At 38.2% G+C, this 17,879-nt stretch overlaps 1 protein-coding gene across 1 annotated transcript in view; it reads left to right on the forward strand.

Annotated features, from left to right (window-relative positions):
- The first annotated feature begins 1,435 nt into the window (after positions 1–1,435).
- Positions 1,436–17,879, forward strand: part of LOC121881140 (neurexin-3a-like) — a 33,932-nt gene continuing 17,488 nt past the window's right edge. Inside the window, exons 1-2 of the mRNA XM_042388789.1 lie at positions 1,436–1,672; positions 14,450–15,619. Coding sequence (XP_042244723.1) covers positions 14,935–15,619 — 685 coding nt within the window. The 5' untranslated portion in view covers positions 1,436–1,672; positions 14,450–14,934. The remainder of the gene's footprint in view (positions 1,673–14,449; positions 15,620–17,879) is intronic.

The raw sequence follows: 17,879 nt of genomic DNA on the forward strand, positions 1-17,879 counted from the left end.
AGATCTGAAAGCTGTACAACCTGGAGTACTGGATTGTTATTGTGATCAGATACAATAATTAATTAATTATGTATTACAGTGTTATTGTGTGTGTCAGGAGAGACAGATATAGATAAGACACAGACGTAGGAGAAAACTGAAACATCATTTAGAGCTATAATGAATTGATCATGGTAGCTTACAGTTAGTCAAATTGATGTTAAATGCAGAATATAGTGTATTTCAGCTGTGTCTGGTGTAAGATAACTTTTCTTTCAACATAATACAAGCAACATGTGTTCTCCGAACAGAATTAGATATCCTAGTAACACTATCCCAGATGGTGACATGTGTGCTATTGACATGAAGGAGAATGGGTGTAGAAGTAGACAGGTGGAGATAATGTTGAAGGAAGAGGTATATTCTCTCACAACACACAACACACCCAGACTAGGTATTGATTTAACTTTAGGCAACACACAATGTACCAGAAATTACACTCTCAAAGATTACACAGTTGAAACAGCATAACCTCGGCTCACAATATACTGCCATATAAAGTCCCCCCACCCAAGGAAAAAAAAACAAATACGAAAAAATGATTTTATCCACATGAGTAATCGTCAAACATTTTCAGGACCTTGGACAGCTACGTGCTGCGTTCATACTGTACCGGATTGGAGACGTATGCTGCTAACTGGAAATTACCTTTGAAGTCAGTTTGTAAACACAAACAAATTCTGCTCACCTCAGCTTTTTGATGGTTACCATTACAGGAGAACAAAATACTGTTTTCAGCTTGAAAATTCTGACTTACCTAAAATACTAATAACTAAAAATAAAACAAACAATGAGCAACCAATGTTCTACAGATATGATACTGTACACTATTTCTTGCAAACTGTGAAGATATTGCACATTAGTAAATATTGACATTTATTTTGTATCATTTGTATGAAACATGAAATTAGGACAAGTATTTAATGTTTTTGCGCGAAGTATCTCGTGCATTGGGACAGCAATAGTCATCAACACTACACTCAAAAATTAGGGGATTTTAGTCTGCATGCTGAAATGTCTAGATACTTAATTTTATCCTTGTTTCAGAGTGAGCACACTACAGACTGCCATACTGTGAATCTGTAGTTTCAACTGAGCCGCGGTGACTGAAGCTGAGCTTGAAACTTGAGTGCTCCCACATCGTAGTAAGACCACTCATTCTCGAGCACGAATCATGGGAATTGTATATTTAGTAAGACCCTAAAGCACTCTGAAGCATACATATCATATATGATATTTTGTGTGTGTGTGTGTCTGTGTGTGTGTGTGTGTCGGCCCCACTTACGAGCATGTATGCCTTTAAATGGCGTGTGCTGATGCTGAGTAGGGGGCGGACCCGAGCGCGTGTGCGTGCGTGCGTTCGTTCGTGCGCGCACCCCTTGCCTGCAGCCGCTGCAAGTCTTATCAAGCCGACAGCGGCTTTTGTGCGTATGATGCACCGTACTCGACGCACCTGTGAGGGACGGTAAACCCAGCCCGGTACCGTCTAGTGCTCACCGCTCCGCACCAGCACCGACAGCAGCAGAAACACGGCTTCTTTTAGTGGAATCCTGGATTTTAAAAACTACGTGTCTCTGGGGAGTTTACAGCTTGATTTACCCTTTGGATACTATTGGTAGTCTGTTTAACTAAGGTCAGTAGCATTGTCTTAGGTTTTACTCCAACCTTTTCATGTTGCGTAAAAAAACAACCGAATTCAGTTTATTGGACAGAGGAGAAGAAGGAGCAGATACTGTAGAAAAAAGGGGACAGAAAAGTCTTGAGTTTACACTCCTGACGCACAGGTATCACGGAACTTGCCACCTTTTCAGGACAGTTTCCAGTTTGTGCGTACCAGAGCTGTGAATGTGGCGAGCAGGAGAAGGTAAGCCTCCTTGAAGGAACAGCGACATTTGTGAGGATTTAAAACGGGAATTTCTGCCATGATGGCCTCGAAATTCCCTCGGTGGAATAGAGGCACCGGTATAGACCTGCACACGTCCTCTCCATTTCCCTGAAGCGGCATTTATTATATGAGCGATCAATTTTAGTTTTATTATATTTTGCAAATATGGCCAACGCAGCATTTAAGCTATGCTTGTGTATCTAATATGAGGAGCACCAGCCCCGAATTAAGACAAACCATGACCTGCAGGATTTCCTTCACCTCGTTTTTAGAATGATGAATTATAAATAACATGAACGCCGGTGTCCAGTGTCCACGCATTGTTCTCATCTGCAGGTTCATGTTAAAGTGTCAGAGAAATAGCCTACAACCCGATACGCCGCGCACATCCCTCTGCCCAGAGCAATACAATCTTTATTATTTATATAGATACATATTCTGATGTAATTCGATCACTCAATATGACATGTAGTTTGAGACATGACCTTCTGTTAACGGAGATGGACAGCACACACCAGCCGGCTGCACACTTCCACACCATGCAATAACCCTCACATTCCTCCGTAATCCCTCTTCCTCTCTGTATCTGTATTCTAAATTCCAGGTGCTGGGTGCTATTTATGAACACATTTCCCACATTATTTGAACAGGTAGAGACGTTTCCTGCATTTCATAAAAGCTATGACATTTAGCAGATTGAGGTTTAAAAAAGGCATCATCATGCATTTAAAAATGGGCTCGAAATATCAAAATACATTAACCAGTCCGTTTTTTATTTTAAAACGTAACATGAGAATGATTAGGTGCGGGGTAAAATAATTTTAGTGAAAGGATGATTATTATGACTTTGATTATTTCGGTTCCCTAGTGGATCAAATGGCGTCCGCAGGGACTGCAGGGAGGTTGGTTGAAATGCGACTGCTCTGCTCCCAATAAACTGCATTTCATGCTGCACATTCAGCTGACAACTTTTTTTTCCCTTCATCAATCCACATTTGAAAAGCCACAGTTTGGGCCTGCTCTGTAGAGCATGGAGTTCAAATGCATTTACTGACAGGACATTTAATTAAAAATATTTACATTATTATTGCCTTTTCCACAGTTTGTCATTGACACTGCGACGATGCTGGATGTCCCATTTATACAGCAAATTTAGCAGTTTGATCGCAGGAAAATACGAGGCCTTATGCAGTGCGCCACAGAAATCCACCAGGTTACCTGCTGCAAAATAAGTCGTGAGGTGTGTAGGCCTCTTATCTTCTGTCTATCTATCTTTTAATACACACACTTTTTTCTTTCTTTATGATCAGCTGATGTAAACGGTTGCGAATTCAGAAGGCAAGAAGATGACAATTACATTTTTATTCATCGCTATAACACGGATTTCGATGTGTCGGTGCTGAAGACTTAATAGGATTAGATGATTCTGTGAATTTGTGCAGAGGGAATTCCTAATCAGGCTTTTTCCTAACCGGGCTTCAGAATGGGCGTGACCCAGCGAGAGAATGCGTCTCTTTTCCCTGCAAAGGGCCCAAAGGTGCTTCATCACCTGCTCCTAGACTAAACACAATAATTTCCAGTATCAAAACACCAATAACAGTTAATATATCATATGTTTCGCTAAAGAAGACAATTTGTCCTTTTGATTGGTCCAAACAAGTGTAATATTTTTACCCTCCTTTTCATTTATTTTATTTTATTTTATTTTATTAATTTATTTATTCATTGCTGCATTGCGTGTATAACATGATCAGGCCGTATTGAATATGACTGTAAATGTGTGATCATTATTGACACATTTTGAGCCACGAAATTCATGTTATTTTATATGCAAAAAACTTAAAATGTGCATCCCCTCAGTGTAATGTCGCCTACACGCATATTTTCTGTAAAATATTAACCCCCTTTCCAATTGGACGATTTGATTTTCCATCTCGTTGTCTTTTTTCCCCTTATTTTTAAGGGTGGGGGTGTCGGGGGTAGGATGGAGGCTAATTTGGCTGTCCTGCTTTTTTTTACTGGTTGGCAGCCGATTAACTGCGCTGACAAATCAACCGCAAAAAGCCAAGGGCTCTCAAGGTAACACCGATCCCTCTGGGCGGGGAGAGTAAAATATTACGCAGGATTTTGGAGAATGCTCTCTCTTAATTTGATAGCGTTTCTGTACGGTGTTATTTTTTTTTTTCGTTTTACTTTTCGTGTCTTGTTGTGTGGCATTGCTGGGCCATAAAATTCTCTATTCCGTACCCTACATAAATTATCTGCTGTGCCATTCTTTTAAGTAAGGTATTAAAATAGAAATTAAATAGTAAGGAAATCGATTTTCTGTTTGTTGCAATTATTTCACATTTGTCCAGGCTTTAAAATGCACAGGCATGATATAGCCATCTCATCGTTTAATTTCTGCTGATGGACCAATTAGAGTATTTTCAACCACGAAGCGAGAAGATAAAAAAGTGATAGTAAATCATATGAAAAACAATTCAGTCACAAAGAAAAGAAAGTCAACGCCTCAATGAGAAAGACAATGTGATGTTATATAAACTACTGCTGGTGAGGGAAAAAGCGAGGTGGGTGTGTTTTTGGTGGAGTGTGTGTAGATGGAAGTGTGCGTGTCGCTGTGTGTATCCAGGTTTTGGTTGTTGGTTTGCATATGTATATATGTGTATTTTGTGTTTGAGCAGTCATTTGTGCATTTGTGTACAGTCGTGTGGTATGTATGATTATCATTTTATGGAGTGTGCTTGTGTGTACTACATATGTGATGTTGTCTCATAGTGTAGGACTTGCTGTACAGACTGTGGTGAGGTGTCAACAGACATTGGAGTGTGTGTGCAGTATATGCAGGCTTTGATGGGGTGCTGGATGCTCTCTAACTGGGTGATGTAATGCCGTGAAGGGTGCTGCAGCAGAACCACGTTGCCCAGAGAAGGCGTGTCCTGCCTGCAGAGTAGATGGATAACAACATGATGCCCACGCTGCACCTGCCGACAAACAACGCCAAAATAACCCCCACCCACCCACAAACATACACCCTCCATTTCTTACTTTCATTTCACATTTGCCTGACATTTATTAGTCTTGTCTTTGATGTAAAATATGTAATCAGAGTAGCAGAGATTAGACACAGAAAACGGGTAAATGCAAAAAAGAGGGCAGATGTACAAAGAGTAATCATTCTTCAAACAAACCACTGACTAATTCCCTTATTTCATTCAGGGATTTAATTTAATCAGTTGATTGATTTAATTGAAAAATCTGTTTCTGCAGTGTTAGTGTCCCTCTGCTGACAAATACCGTCCTGTCTTTTAAAATCTAGTGCATGGGAGTTTAGTGAAGATGGTGACAAGGGAAGTGCCATCCTTACCTTGTCCCCCTGTGCAGTGTTCAAATCCAGTATGATTGTGAATATTTTCACATATTTTTCACAAGTGAATAATCACAAAACTGCTAATCAACTAAATTAAACTAAAAGAAAAAAAAAATCAGCTGAGGCACCAAATACTGATATTCATTTATATACATTGTTTTTTTCCTCTCTGAAGGAGACATGATGTGCATATTTGCAATTAAAGTTTATTGGAAATATATTTTGATTAACCTATTTTACATTTTGATCAATTTCCTTTTTTGCAACAGTGTCTAAATCAAACAGTGCTTACATGTATGTAAGGAAATGATTTAATTTGTTAATTTGTGATTTTGCGATGACTAACCATGTGGTATAGTTATTTTAGGGTTGGGCAATATGTACCATGATATGATATAAATTTGTGTGTATATATATGTATATATATACATATATGTACACACACATACATATGTGTCATGGATATAGCAGAATCTCTGACAGTATACAAATTTCTATGTAAAATGACAAATTCCATGATTGAGAATGTTATTCATATCTTCCACCCAACAAAAATGTGGAAATGCTGTTCTATGTGCCTAGAAAGGTTTGTGGCTGACTTGAAGTGTGTTTGCAACATGATGAGGAGAGGAAGGGTTATGTCAGGGTTTTTTCATGAGACGCATGAGTGGGAGTGGATGAGGTGGAACATCCCTCCCTCAGTCTCTGTCACTCCCTCTCTCTGTGTTTCCACCCATCTTTCCTTCTGCTGTCTGTCCTCCTTCACTCCACTGTCAGGTTGCATGTCGTGGTCAAATGATTTTGAATTGTACCACTGTCGCAACAAAGACAGGCAAAAGAAAATGGCACCTCTTTGAATCTACCGTGAGAAGGCCTAAAACTGAACGATATGAGCCAATCAAAAAAATTGCAGCTTGTCCTTTGAGATATCATTTGCAAGCTGTGGAGGACATTTTGTCATTGCATCTGGACGACGTGACTGTGTGTGTTTTTGTGTGACGAGTATGTGATCAGGGCACCTGCTGTAAAATTACTGGCAAGTGCCATCCATTTAAACACGGGGGGCCTACTTGTAGGCTGCTTTTATTTACATTTACACACACATACACACACGCACACACACCCACCCTCCATCCCAGTTCGTGTGGTTGTTAATAGGATCCAGAGTGCCGCTGCCTTTTGTCAGTGTGTGTATGTGGACTCGTCCCTGTGGTGTTCGTCAAAAGAGCCTTTCACCGAGAACAATGATCCATGCCGTTTAGCCTTTTAACCCCTGACGCTCCCAACACTGCAACAAAAGACAAGCACACAAACACACACACACACACACACACACACACACACACACATAGTGGAAAACTGATGAAAAATGATGCTGGTGCATGTCTGCATTTGTAAACATGAGTATATTTATGCTCTTAAAGGCAAAGTCGAACCAATTTTACACTTCAGTGTGTGTTTCCAGGTGTTGGGAGTACTGCTGCATAATGTGTAAAAGTAGTATAAAGCCTTTCATGGCCCCAGAGGGGGCTGTGTGAAATCTGATGAATTGCCCTAAGTGATGTCACTTGTGAGTCCATCATCCAACAATGTTCTAGGAGTGCAATGCTAAATTGGTGGAGTACTCTTTTTGTTTGAATGCAGCTTTGGACAAGTGCATGTGTGTATTGATGCCACAGTAGTGTGTCACCAATCCATCTTTTCTCTCTCCATCTTTCCATCCTTCATCTGTCCTCTCCCAGTGTCATCTAGCCTCAGTGTGGGTGCTGCTGTGCTGCTGGGTGCTTCAAGCTGCAACTTGGGGGAAATTATGTGCTCATTAGCTGACACTGTGTGATAGTAGAACATGTACTCAATGTAAATGAGACATTGTAAAAGTACTGCTGCTATAGACAAATACAAAAAAGTCAAAAATGAAAATACAAGGAAAAAATAAACAGCTTCCCTTTGTGATTGTCAAAAATATTTAACTGTCAGCTCAGCTATAGCTTTAAGACAAGTTTTTAAAGGTCAATACTTTTGGACTGGGGCTGCAGAGAGCTGATATTTTGTGCTCCTATTCAGCACTTCTGACTATTTTGATGCTCAGAACAAAAAGAAAATCTGCACAATTATAGAATGTTAACTATATCAAAAGATATCAAAGAGAATATGAATCTCTTTAAAATAATAACTAATAGAATTGTGTTGCAATTTATTAATGTTCTCAATGAGTGACAAAATACAAATTTTGTCTTGAAATGAATGACAAAGCCTGGTTTTAAATATTTGACAGTAATAGTCAATCTTTAATTTCATGAAATGACACTAAATTGATCAAATATAACCAAACATTGCTCCAAAAAGACAATGAATCATGATACATAATACAATATATACATAGCTATGATGTCAGAGAAGGACAACATTGATTGGCTGATATCTCCTATTTAATAGAAGCTTGATAAGCGCGTCAGTATGTATAGGTCTAACCTCGAGGCACAAGAGAAAAGGATCTGCTGAGGTTTGATAACAGCGTGAATTAAAACAAAATAAATCTCTCATGGTTGATGTTTGTTGGTGGAGGTAATATGTTATATGTTAATGTGGGCAGCTTGGAAATAATTCTCGGTATTCAACTGCTAAACACTGTGGATTAAATGAAAAACAAAGGTTTGTATTTCTTTTGTATATATTTTTTTTAATTCTAGAATTAAGAATGAATGGATAATAGTAAGAGACAAAATAGTAAGAGACATACTTTCCAAAATAAATTCAGGTTATGGTGACTTACTAGTGAATATGGAATTGCGATTAGGGCTAGTTGATATAACCAAAACATGATATTGCAATTATTTTACATATTTGCCTTTATTACAATAAATCGATCATGAATTTAAAAAAAAAGTTTGAAGAATATTTTTGGCTGGACCACAACGCCCTTTAAACGTGAAAGTCTGTGACTGATTAACTGACTGTGTGATGAAGTTACAACATTGGTTGGCAGAATACGGCCACTTCCTATCTGTTTCAAATTAAAAGCCCTCATTTCAAATTAAAAGTAGTGTTTCATACACAGTCCAGCCATATACTTGGTTTTGACTAAGTCTTGTTTTTAACAATAGTGTTAATTTCATTAACGAAAACTATAACTTAATATGCTTATCAATGACTTTTTTTTCCATGACTAAGACAAGATGATGATAAGACAGCACTGCTATCATTGAACACTAACTGTGACTATATCAATATGCAATATTGTTAATGAAAAAAGATGAGACTAAAATGTAGTTTAAAAAATAAAAACTTTACCAAATCCTCTTTTTATTTTTGTTTATAAAAAAGAGGAAACAAAATATATATATTTTTTTATTTTTCTAAATGACAATGCAAATATCCTGTTCATTGAATGGCATGTGCAGCAGTTTCATGTCCTGTGCTGCGTGCACCATATCAGGACTACGCCAGCACATTGAGCCCAGTGAGGAGTTTACATCAACTATTTTACAGAAAAGTAAGTTATTGTTAATAAGTGAGTGCAAGTGTCGATTATATGCTGTGTGTGTGTGACAGTGTGTGTGTTGGTGTTGCAAGCGTCATTTATATTTGGGGGGATGCTGATGTGAAACTGTAGCAGGAAAAATTAAACTGTGGCAGCCCGCCAAACCCTGAATCACTACAATGTTTAATATAATCTGATGGCTAAAAAAGACTAAAATATCAACAGTTTTCATTGATTAAAACAATACTAAAATAGTTATGATTTTCTTTGACTAAGATAAAACTAAAATGCCCAGACTTTTAATCAATTAAAACTTGACTGAAAAAAACAGGATGAGGTTGACTAAATATGATAAAAACTAACAACTAACAATTTGACACAGGACTAAGACTAAGACTAAATAAAAAATAGCTGACAAAATGAACACTATTTAACAACCATCAGGATTCACTGACAGCTACAAATATGCAGTGTGGGTTGTACTGTCTGAAAGATTCTTTTTAAAATAATGCATTATTATTAAATCACAAATTTTAGTGCTCAGGATGTTGCAGACATTTTGCTTTGAATGAATATTTAGAAAATCAGCGAAGGGATGATGAAGCATGTGACTGAATGATGATGGGGTGTTATAGTTTGTATTGGTGACAGCTGCCCAAAGCAACTGTACTGGGAAAGCTTTTATCTGGTTGAGTGGTGAGTCCTTATGTTGACATTGGTAAGGTACCATCTAAAATTTCTTGGAGGAATATTTGTTTTCCAAAATGTGATATTCATGTTTTAATATATTTCGTTTCATGTGTGAAAAATTCTAAACAACATGTGCCTATTATTTAATCTGTATTTTTTTTAATAGGAAATGGTGTTCCAAATGTGGTGTAAGACGTTCACATTCTTTTAGATAAAAATGCATTTTTAGAACAACAACATATAATATTGTAAATACAAATATAACAATGGTTTATATATAACAGCACGGGCCTACCTCACACTTTAGATTCTATCTGATGACACTGAATGCTTGGTCATTGGGTATTATCATAAAATTGTCAATGGGGCAACTTTTATTGGCATATGCTGCCATGCCCCACTTATTAGTTAATTTTTCAGAATTTAATTTAATTAATTTAGAATTTATTTTTCCCGGTGTGTATACAAAAAGAGACAGATACTTAAGCTCAAAAGAGCACAATAACCCGATTTGAAGGTTTTTTTTCTGCAGTCCAAAACAACAGGCTGAAGCCGCAGCTTATAATGCCTACCCTTTTAACATGTTATAGTTTAATCTCGAAAGGTAACTTCAAACAACAAAAACAAAACAATCAAAACAAGATATAAAAAACAATTACAAACAAAACAAAACAAAACAAAACAATTAAAACAAAAAAAAACCAAAACAATCAAGACAAAACAACCAGAAGAAAACAAACAAAACAATAAAAATCCATAACAACTTACATATCCTGTATCCTGTCCTTCTATGCTAGTCTCTTTATGATCTTCCATTTCATATTTATTTAATATGCTATTTTTAAACATTTGTTTAAACCTACTAAATGTTTTTCATGTTTTCAGTTCCTCACTACAGTTGTTCCATAAATTAACTCATCTGACTGTAATACAATGATATTTTACATTAGTCCTCACTAATTGTTTTTTGAACATACAAATTCATCTCAAGTCATGTTGACTTTCTCTAATTTGAGTCAACTTTTGGGTAGTTTCAGGTACTAATTAATTTCTAACTTTGTAAATGATTTGAGCTGTTGTTTAACAACAGTTTTGGTAAAGTCTTGTATGAGAGAGAAAGTTTTAAACTTTGCTTGTTGTTTTGATTGCTTATGTTCTGTAATGTTTTGGCAGAAAACACCATTAGCCCTACTTTTATACATTCACATTTTGACAATGTGTGTTTGTCAGTCAATGAGTTAGGAATATTCACTCTTGGAAAAAAGAGGTTCACAAAATGCTTCACTTCACCTCACATGTGTAGAAAACCAGCTTTGCTACTGAACTAAATTTCAGCATCTGCGACCTCAGTGATGAGATGGAGTATTAAACACTCTCTGTTGATGTTACTGGAGAGTTCTGTAGTCTCTCTAAAGCTGTTGCTCACAACATACACCGGTGTAAAACTGTCACTATGGCTGTCAGCTGTCTTAAAAGTTGTGGCCTGTCAGCAAAGAGAAATTACCATTTACAAACAGCCTCCTCATTTGCCTTTTTTCTGTACGGTGATATCCATGCTGAACCATTCTGTGAGCAACTGAGATTAAATCTTGCAAACAGTTTTCCATACAACTGTACTGCATGGGAAAAGGTGTTGTTTCCCTTGGTATGTTTGACGTGTGCTGGTTTGGACACAACACAGTAAGGTCTGCAGGTCTTCATCTGATGACTCACTCTGGCCTTACCTCTAAATACCTAAAAAGCCCAGCTACTGACATAGCTTTGGTTTTGAAAGGAGATTGTTTCAAGTTAGCCCTGGTTGGTACCAGGGCTACCAGCCCCCAGTTTTGGTGCCCACTGCGTTAATAGACTAGCTTCATTCAAATGAATGAAAGGGCTGTGTTTTTGAAGTGAAGAGCTAATGCTGAAAAGGCCTTACTTGCCTTGTTGTCATGGAACTGTATCAGTCCTGCTATGAGATCTTTTCATAGCCCATCCTGTCGCTATTACATGCCCACATCCTGACAGTGTCATTGCTGTATGTCACTGAGTTAATGTCCGGCTCATTATTGGTGTTCAGCTTGATGTCATCCAGCTGATGGTATTTCAGTGCAAACCAGAGGGGACTTAAAGTGCTACACTGTAAGTCTTTATTAAACACTCCTCATGGATATCTTACTCTGTTTCATCCATAACCAGAACCATTGGTTGTTTATTCTGCTCTCCTGAAGTGAGTGTCCTGCACTTAGCAGCACTAGCAAGGCAGGCAGTCTGAATAGGGTTTGATCACCAGTCATCCATTTTGCAAGCAAAGCAACGTGAGGGGGTTGACTAAATCCAGTCAGTGCTATGCAAGACAACAATCAGATCCCATACACACTTTACATTGGATGGTAACTGATATGTTTGATTGGCTGTAGAGCTGTGATGATGGGAAAATTTACCTGACATTTGGAATCACTAACCAAGTTGGTACATTGGGTAAAAACATTACCTGAGTACTTTGGAGAACTGTCATCTGCACCTGTTATTATCCCTATTATAACATAAGTGAGCAACAAGATATATTACTACAGTCAGCATGTATTTACTTTTTTCATATTTGCTTGCATGTGAGAGTTGGATATAGAAACCATTATTTTTCCTGCATGAAATGCAGCTCATTTACATATCTGACCATGGCCATTGTCCATTTAATAAAAAATGCCACATATTTCGAAGGCTAAATATGATTCTTTTGGTAAGAGAAAAAATCAGAATCAGCAACAAAAGATTGGCATAGCTGCATGCATTGCAAAATGATTATATATCACTTTTGAAAGGAGAAAATGATAAATACCAAAACATAAATTGTCAAATTTGTTTTAGTGGCCCACTGTTTTACTGAATCATTTTCCACAAATGACACAATATTGCCTGTGTAACTGTGTCAAAATAATAGTTGTTGTCTTGCTTCCTAAAGAAAAATCCAAAACCTACACTGTACACTAAGTCTACATCAGTGTTTTTATGGTAGCTGTCAGTGCTGATCCAGCATGTTGTAGCATCTTAACTTTCTCTTTTGTAGCAGCAGATTATTGGCCCCTCAGAATATATAGTATACCTCCAAAAGTAGGCAGTCAGCCTCCAGAATCAGCTGCCCTGTGATACTGTCACCACCAGCAGTCAATTCCTGGGTTGATGTATACCACTATGTGATATAATGAAATGGTATTCACTGAAAAATCTCCTATGTCATCCTTCTGACTTTCAAAATTATTTTATTTATGTTTCCAAAACTAAGTCAGATTATTGAAGATGTCTTAAAATCAAGCATCTTTTGCTTGATTGCAATGCAGCCTGCCCTATTCTGTCTTATTTCAAGGACCTGGCACTAATTTCTAGATGGTACATTTGCATTTTCTTTCAAAAGCTGAAACATAATACAGCAAATTCTGGCCATGTTGTATGCTGTACAGTTAATAATTCGAGCATTTCATCTCTTAAAATGGAGATTTTTTTTTTGCTTTGTATCAATATTTTTCTATATAAAGGCAGATTTGTATAAACAAAGCCTCTGGATATTGAATCAGTACCTAGTTTTGTTTCTTTGTGCCCCTCTCAGTATGCAGCAGGACTCAGCCGAAAGCTGACTCTCCAGGCTGGTCATCAGATAAAAGCATTCTGCCTGACTGACTGATAGTCATGCACTGCCATGAGAATAATGAGACTAATTTACCCAGCAGATGACCGATAACTCCCAACAACCTTTATGGAGGAGGGAAAAATGCAGCAATATCACAGACACTTTTAATTAACATTGGTGACTTCTACCAGTACAGCACACATTAGCTGTGTGAACAGTCCACAAAGATAGCATCAAAGTCTTTTCTTCTTTCTAAGAAACTGTATGCTCACTATGTGTTACAAAAGACTTTTTGTTCATTAAAACAAAATCCTACATACATGGGCCATTTGGAGGTGTTAGTAAGTTTACATTGTACATTGGTGGATATTTTATTGACTGAGTCCTCTGTTTTTTATGATCTTTTAGTAAGTAGTAGTCTTTTAATAAATAAATAAATGATTTGTTATTTCGCCACCAGAGTTTTATTATTGGCAGTCTACAGAGTTGCTGTAACCAGAAAAAAACAAACAAAAATGTATTTCCAAATTTGGTGATTTTGAATTTGTGCTCTGAATGAATGTGCACGGTGCAGTTAGTGGTGAAAGGAGTATTCAGGTCCTTTGCTTTAAGTACCAGTACAACAATATAAAATACGCCATTATGAGTTCAAGTCCTTGCTTTAATATCCTACAAACAAGTATTTTCAGCACATGTATACATATAATATATGTACATATAATATCAAAATAAAACTATGAGTTCTACAAGAAAATGGGCAGTGTGAGTCATATATTGTTATATATATATATATATATATATATATATATATATATAAACAGTACATTGTTAATACTGATTCATCAGCGCACATGTAGCATTTCACTGTTGTACTGTTGTAGTTTTAATTACTGTTTCAATTAATGTGTATTGATACAGTGCATTTTATAAGCTCAGCATATTTATTTAGAATCTTATTCTGAAAAGTAACTGGAAAGTATAGTTGTAGAAATACTTGAGTACAAGTATGAGGTACTGTCCACCACTGGGTACAGTAAACTGCAAGTAGTCACAGCAACAGTCCTTATGCTTTAGGCTCTGTTAACCTAACCATGAGTTTTCCTGACTACAAACACACTTTGTAATGGATCAGACTTTTAACACAGCCTTCTATTTTTGCCTTTGTTAATTTGCCATATAAGCGTGATGATGCTCTCAAGATATCCTCATCATTGTGTCATTCACCAACATTCCATTTTTTTTCATCAAGGGCTCTTCTTGTATATATACATTGTCATCAGCAACTATGACTGAATTTAGATGCAACAAAGCACCCTGTGATATGTGTTGTAGTAGTGCTGACGGACCTAGTGTAACCCCCTGCCTCTCTGTTTTTGACAGTGATGGAACTGAGGAGGCCAGCAGATCCCTTGACAGCTTCATTTCCTAGTGGACAACATGAAGGAGGAAATTCCACTTGCCCTGATAGCTAGAGGAGTCCAGCCCATCGGACCTTGCACCATGAGTCTTGATAGCATCTGTTCTGAAGTGTAAAAAAACAGACAGTTAAAACATCACCTTGTCCTCCTCTCTCCCTCTGTTGCTCCTCTCTTTAACCCTCAGGAGAAAAAACGACCACTGCCCTGCAGTTACTGGACAATTAACCAATGTGATTGGCCTTAAGACTGTTAACCACAACGACTGTTCTCCTGCAACTGCCCATGTCCCTTTAAAAACATATTTTTATAAGAAGTATTTATTTGAATATATCTCTGCACATATTGTGGATAAAACTGTGGATCCTAGATATCTAATATAAACATCTGAAAATTTGAACCAGAATTCCACTCAAGACATCTTGTTGGATTAATATACATTTTGCAGCTATGGATCTTGTAAGTTTTTCTGTCAGGCTGCAGGTGTTCCTCAGCACATGTATGGGACTGGAATTTTTAGGCACACCAGGTCAGTGGGCACGCTACCTCCGCTGGGATGCCAGCACCCGTGGTGATCTCAGCTTGCAGCTCAAGACAGAGGCCCCAGAGGCGCTGCTGCTGTACTTTGATGATGGTGGTTACTGTGACTTTCTGCAGCTGTCAGTGGTGGAAGGCCGACTACAGCTGCGTTTCAGCATTGACTGTGCTGAGACCACAATTGTGTCTGAAAGACGGGTGGATGATGGCAGCTGGCACTTTGCCACGCTGAGCAGGTATAACCTGCGCACAGTGCTGGCACTGGACGGCCAGGCCAAAGCAGATGAAGTACAGCCTCAGCGTCAATTCATGAAAATAGTCAGCGATCTGTTTGTGGGTGGAGTGCCTCAGGACATCCGCAACGGTGCACTCACGCTTCCCACAGTGCGAAACATGCAGCCCTTCAGGGGCACAATTACAGACCTCAAATACGGCAACTCACAACCCCTGTTCCTGGGAAGCCTTAAGGTGCCCTTGGAGTCAGAAGGGTGGTGCACCGTGAACCCGTGTGAGAATGGTGGTACGTGCTCAGTGGTGGACGGAGAGCCGGTCTGTGACTGCTCGAAAACAGAATACAAGGGCCGCTTCTGCAATGAAGGTAACAAACATCTTTAAAGTCCCTGACACTGCTGTCATTCACCCTGACACACTGGCAGAACTCAATTGTGAAACAGACTTGATCAATTCAACTTTGAATGTAGATAATTTCTTTTTTGTATTCTAACCAAGTTTTATTTTTATTTATTGCTGTGAGGCCATTATGGCAAAATGGCATAGAAAAAGCATTTTGGATGTTTTTTTTTGTTTTGTTTTGTTTTTTTTTGATATTACTGATTTCACATGTCCAGTGTGAATCCATTTGTCATGTCACCTTACAGGAATTAATTATAATAATAATTAATGACCAGCATCATGACCTTGAAAGTTACAGTGTTTGCCACATATCTTGCCTTTTATTCCTCTACTTGACGAATTGTTTCTGTGTGAGAGAGAGAGAAAGAGAGAGAGAGAGAGTGAGAGAGAGAGAGAGAGAGAGAGAGAGAGAGAGAGAGAGAGAGAGAGAGAGAGAGAGAGAGAGACACTGAGCTGTAAAATCAGAAAGCTAATCTAAGTACTGTTAGCCAGTGAGGCACAGGTTAATGGCATCGGTCCTGCAGGCAGTGATAAGGACACCAACAGAGAGAATAGGGCCTCCTGAGCTCCTTTTCTTCACCCAATCACAAGATGGCAGGTATTTTATATCACATCCCTTTGTACAGAGAATTTTGCCAGAGCTTTGCTGTCAATCTCAACAGCTGGTTGCACCCAGACCAAAATTGATTTCTACTAAAAGAAAGGCCTTTACTCATTTGCCCCCATTTATTTCCTCCCTGCGGGCCAAATAAAAGGCACTCACTTGCTTTATGTAAAAACTTAGATTTCCTGTGATTTGATAAATCCTGCATGTAGAACATTCTGTGATAATGCCTGTTTTGTTGTGGTAATTGATGAACATGCACTCAGCACATGAAATGGATTCATATTTTTCTGTGCTCTAAACAAGAACTCTTATTATGCAATTATTCACAATCAATGCACATTTTTCAGGCTTTCCAAACTAGCAGCTTCCAGCAGGTAAGGAGTACACAATAATCTAACTCCTTATAAGACAATCAATACCACCTACACAAGAAAATGGCTGAACTCTTTTTCCATTTAATTAATTCAGATCAAAGGTAATTTGTTTTAAAATATTTGTTTGGCTATTTTTTCCTTCATCTTTGACTTTCAAGATCTCTTCTTAACTTGTTACAAATATGGAATTTACATACCATTTGGGCTGATGCCAAATCCCCGACACACAGACAAAAGGCCAGGGAATCTGGAATTTAAAGATTAGGTTTTTTTTGTTCTTTTTTTTTAATCTATCTCCGCTGGTGTTTGAAATAAAGGAAAGGGTGGGGTAGGGTGGGGTAGGTATTGGGGCTTTTCCTCCTCTCCGTGTCTTGATGGCTGAACTGCTTGACTTTTGCTCAACTGATGGAATGGGTGGCATTTGACAAACAAGGTAATCTCTAGGAGAAGAAATGTTTGTGCGCCAGTTCCTCTCTTTTAGTTGTCTTCCAGTGCAGACACATAAGAACAACAGGAAGACTAGCAGGTGTGTAAAATATTAAACATAATCTGTGGGCTCAGTTGGTGCAGGCAAGCAGAGGACTGGCTGCAGCTGCTGACTAACACCCAGAGGAGGAGCCATGCTTCATCTGTACTGACCTCTCTGCTCTGAGTATCAGTCAAATACATGAGAGTTCTGTTATAGTCACAGCACTACATAGTCTGGCATCTGATTGCTTTTGTCCCTGTTAGCCTAGCCTCTCAGATCCACAAATGTGTAAGGCTTATTATGCATTAAAATAGGGTCATTGAAATCCCACAGTAGTGTTTAAAGAGGACATAACATGCACGTTTCTAGTCTATATTTATATTCTGGGGATCTACTGGAATATCTTTGTATGAGTTACAACGAGTTTATCTTATACTGGCCCCTCTTTCTGAAACAGACTGTTTTAGCTCCTGCCCCCCCCCCAATGAGCCCGTTATGTTCTGATCGGTTAGCTTCTACTACTCCTCAGCAGACTTCCACCGGCTCTGGAGGCTACTTAAAAAAACAGTAGTAATCAGATTTTGCTTCTTTTTCCCATTCTTTACTTATAAAATAATCTTCTCAGATACAGCTGTACATGTTCAAGTCTTGATTTGATCCATGCCTGTGGAACAACCTTAGCAACAAAGTCTATGAAATGGATAGCTGTTTGTGGGCATGTGCAAACAATCTGACGTCAGTTCCAAGGGTTAGCATTGCAAACAAAGTGTTCAGA

The sequence above is a fragment of the Thunnus maccoyii genome, chromosome 16 (assembly GCF_910596095.1).
Source record: "Thunnus maccoyii chromosome 16, fThuMac1.1, whole genome shotgun sequence".
NCBI lineage: Eukaryota > Metazoa > Chordata > Actinopteri > Scombriformes > Scombridae > Thunnus > Thunnus maccoyii.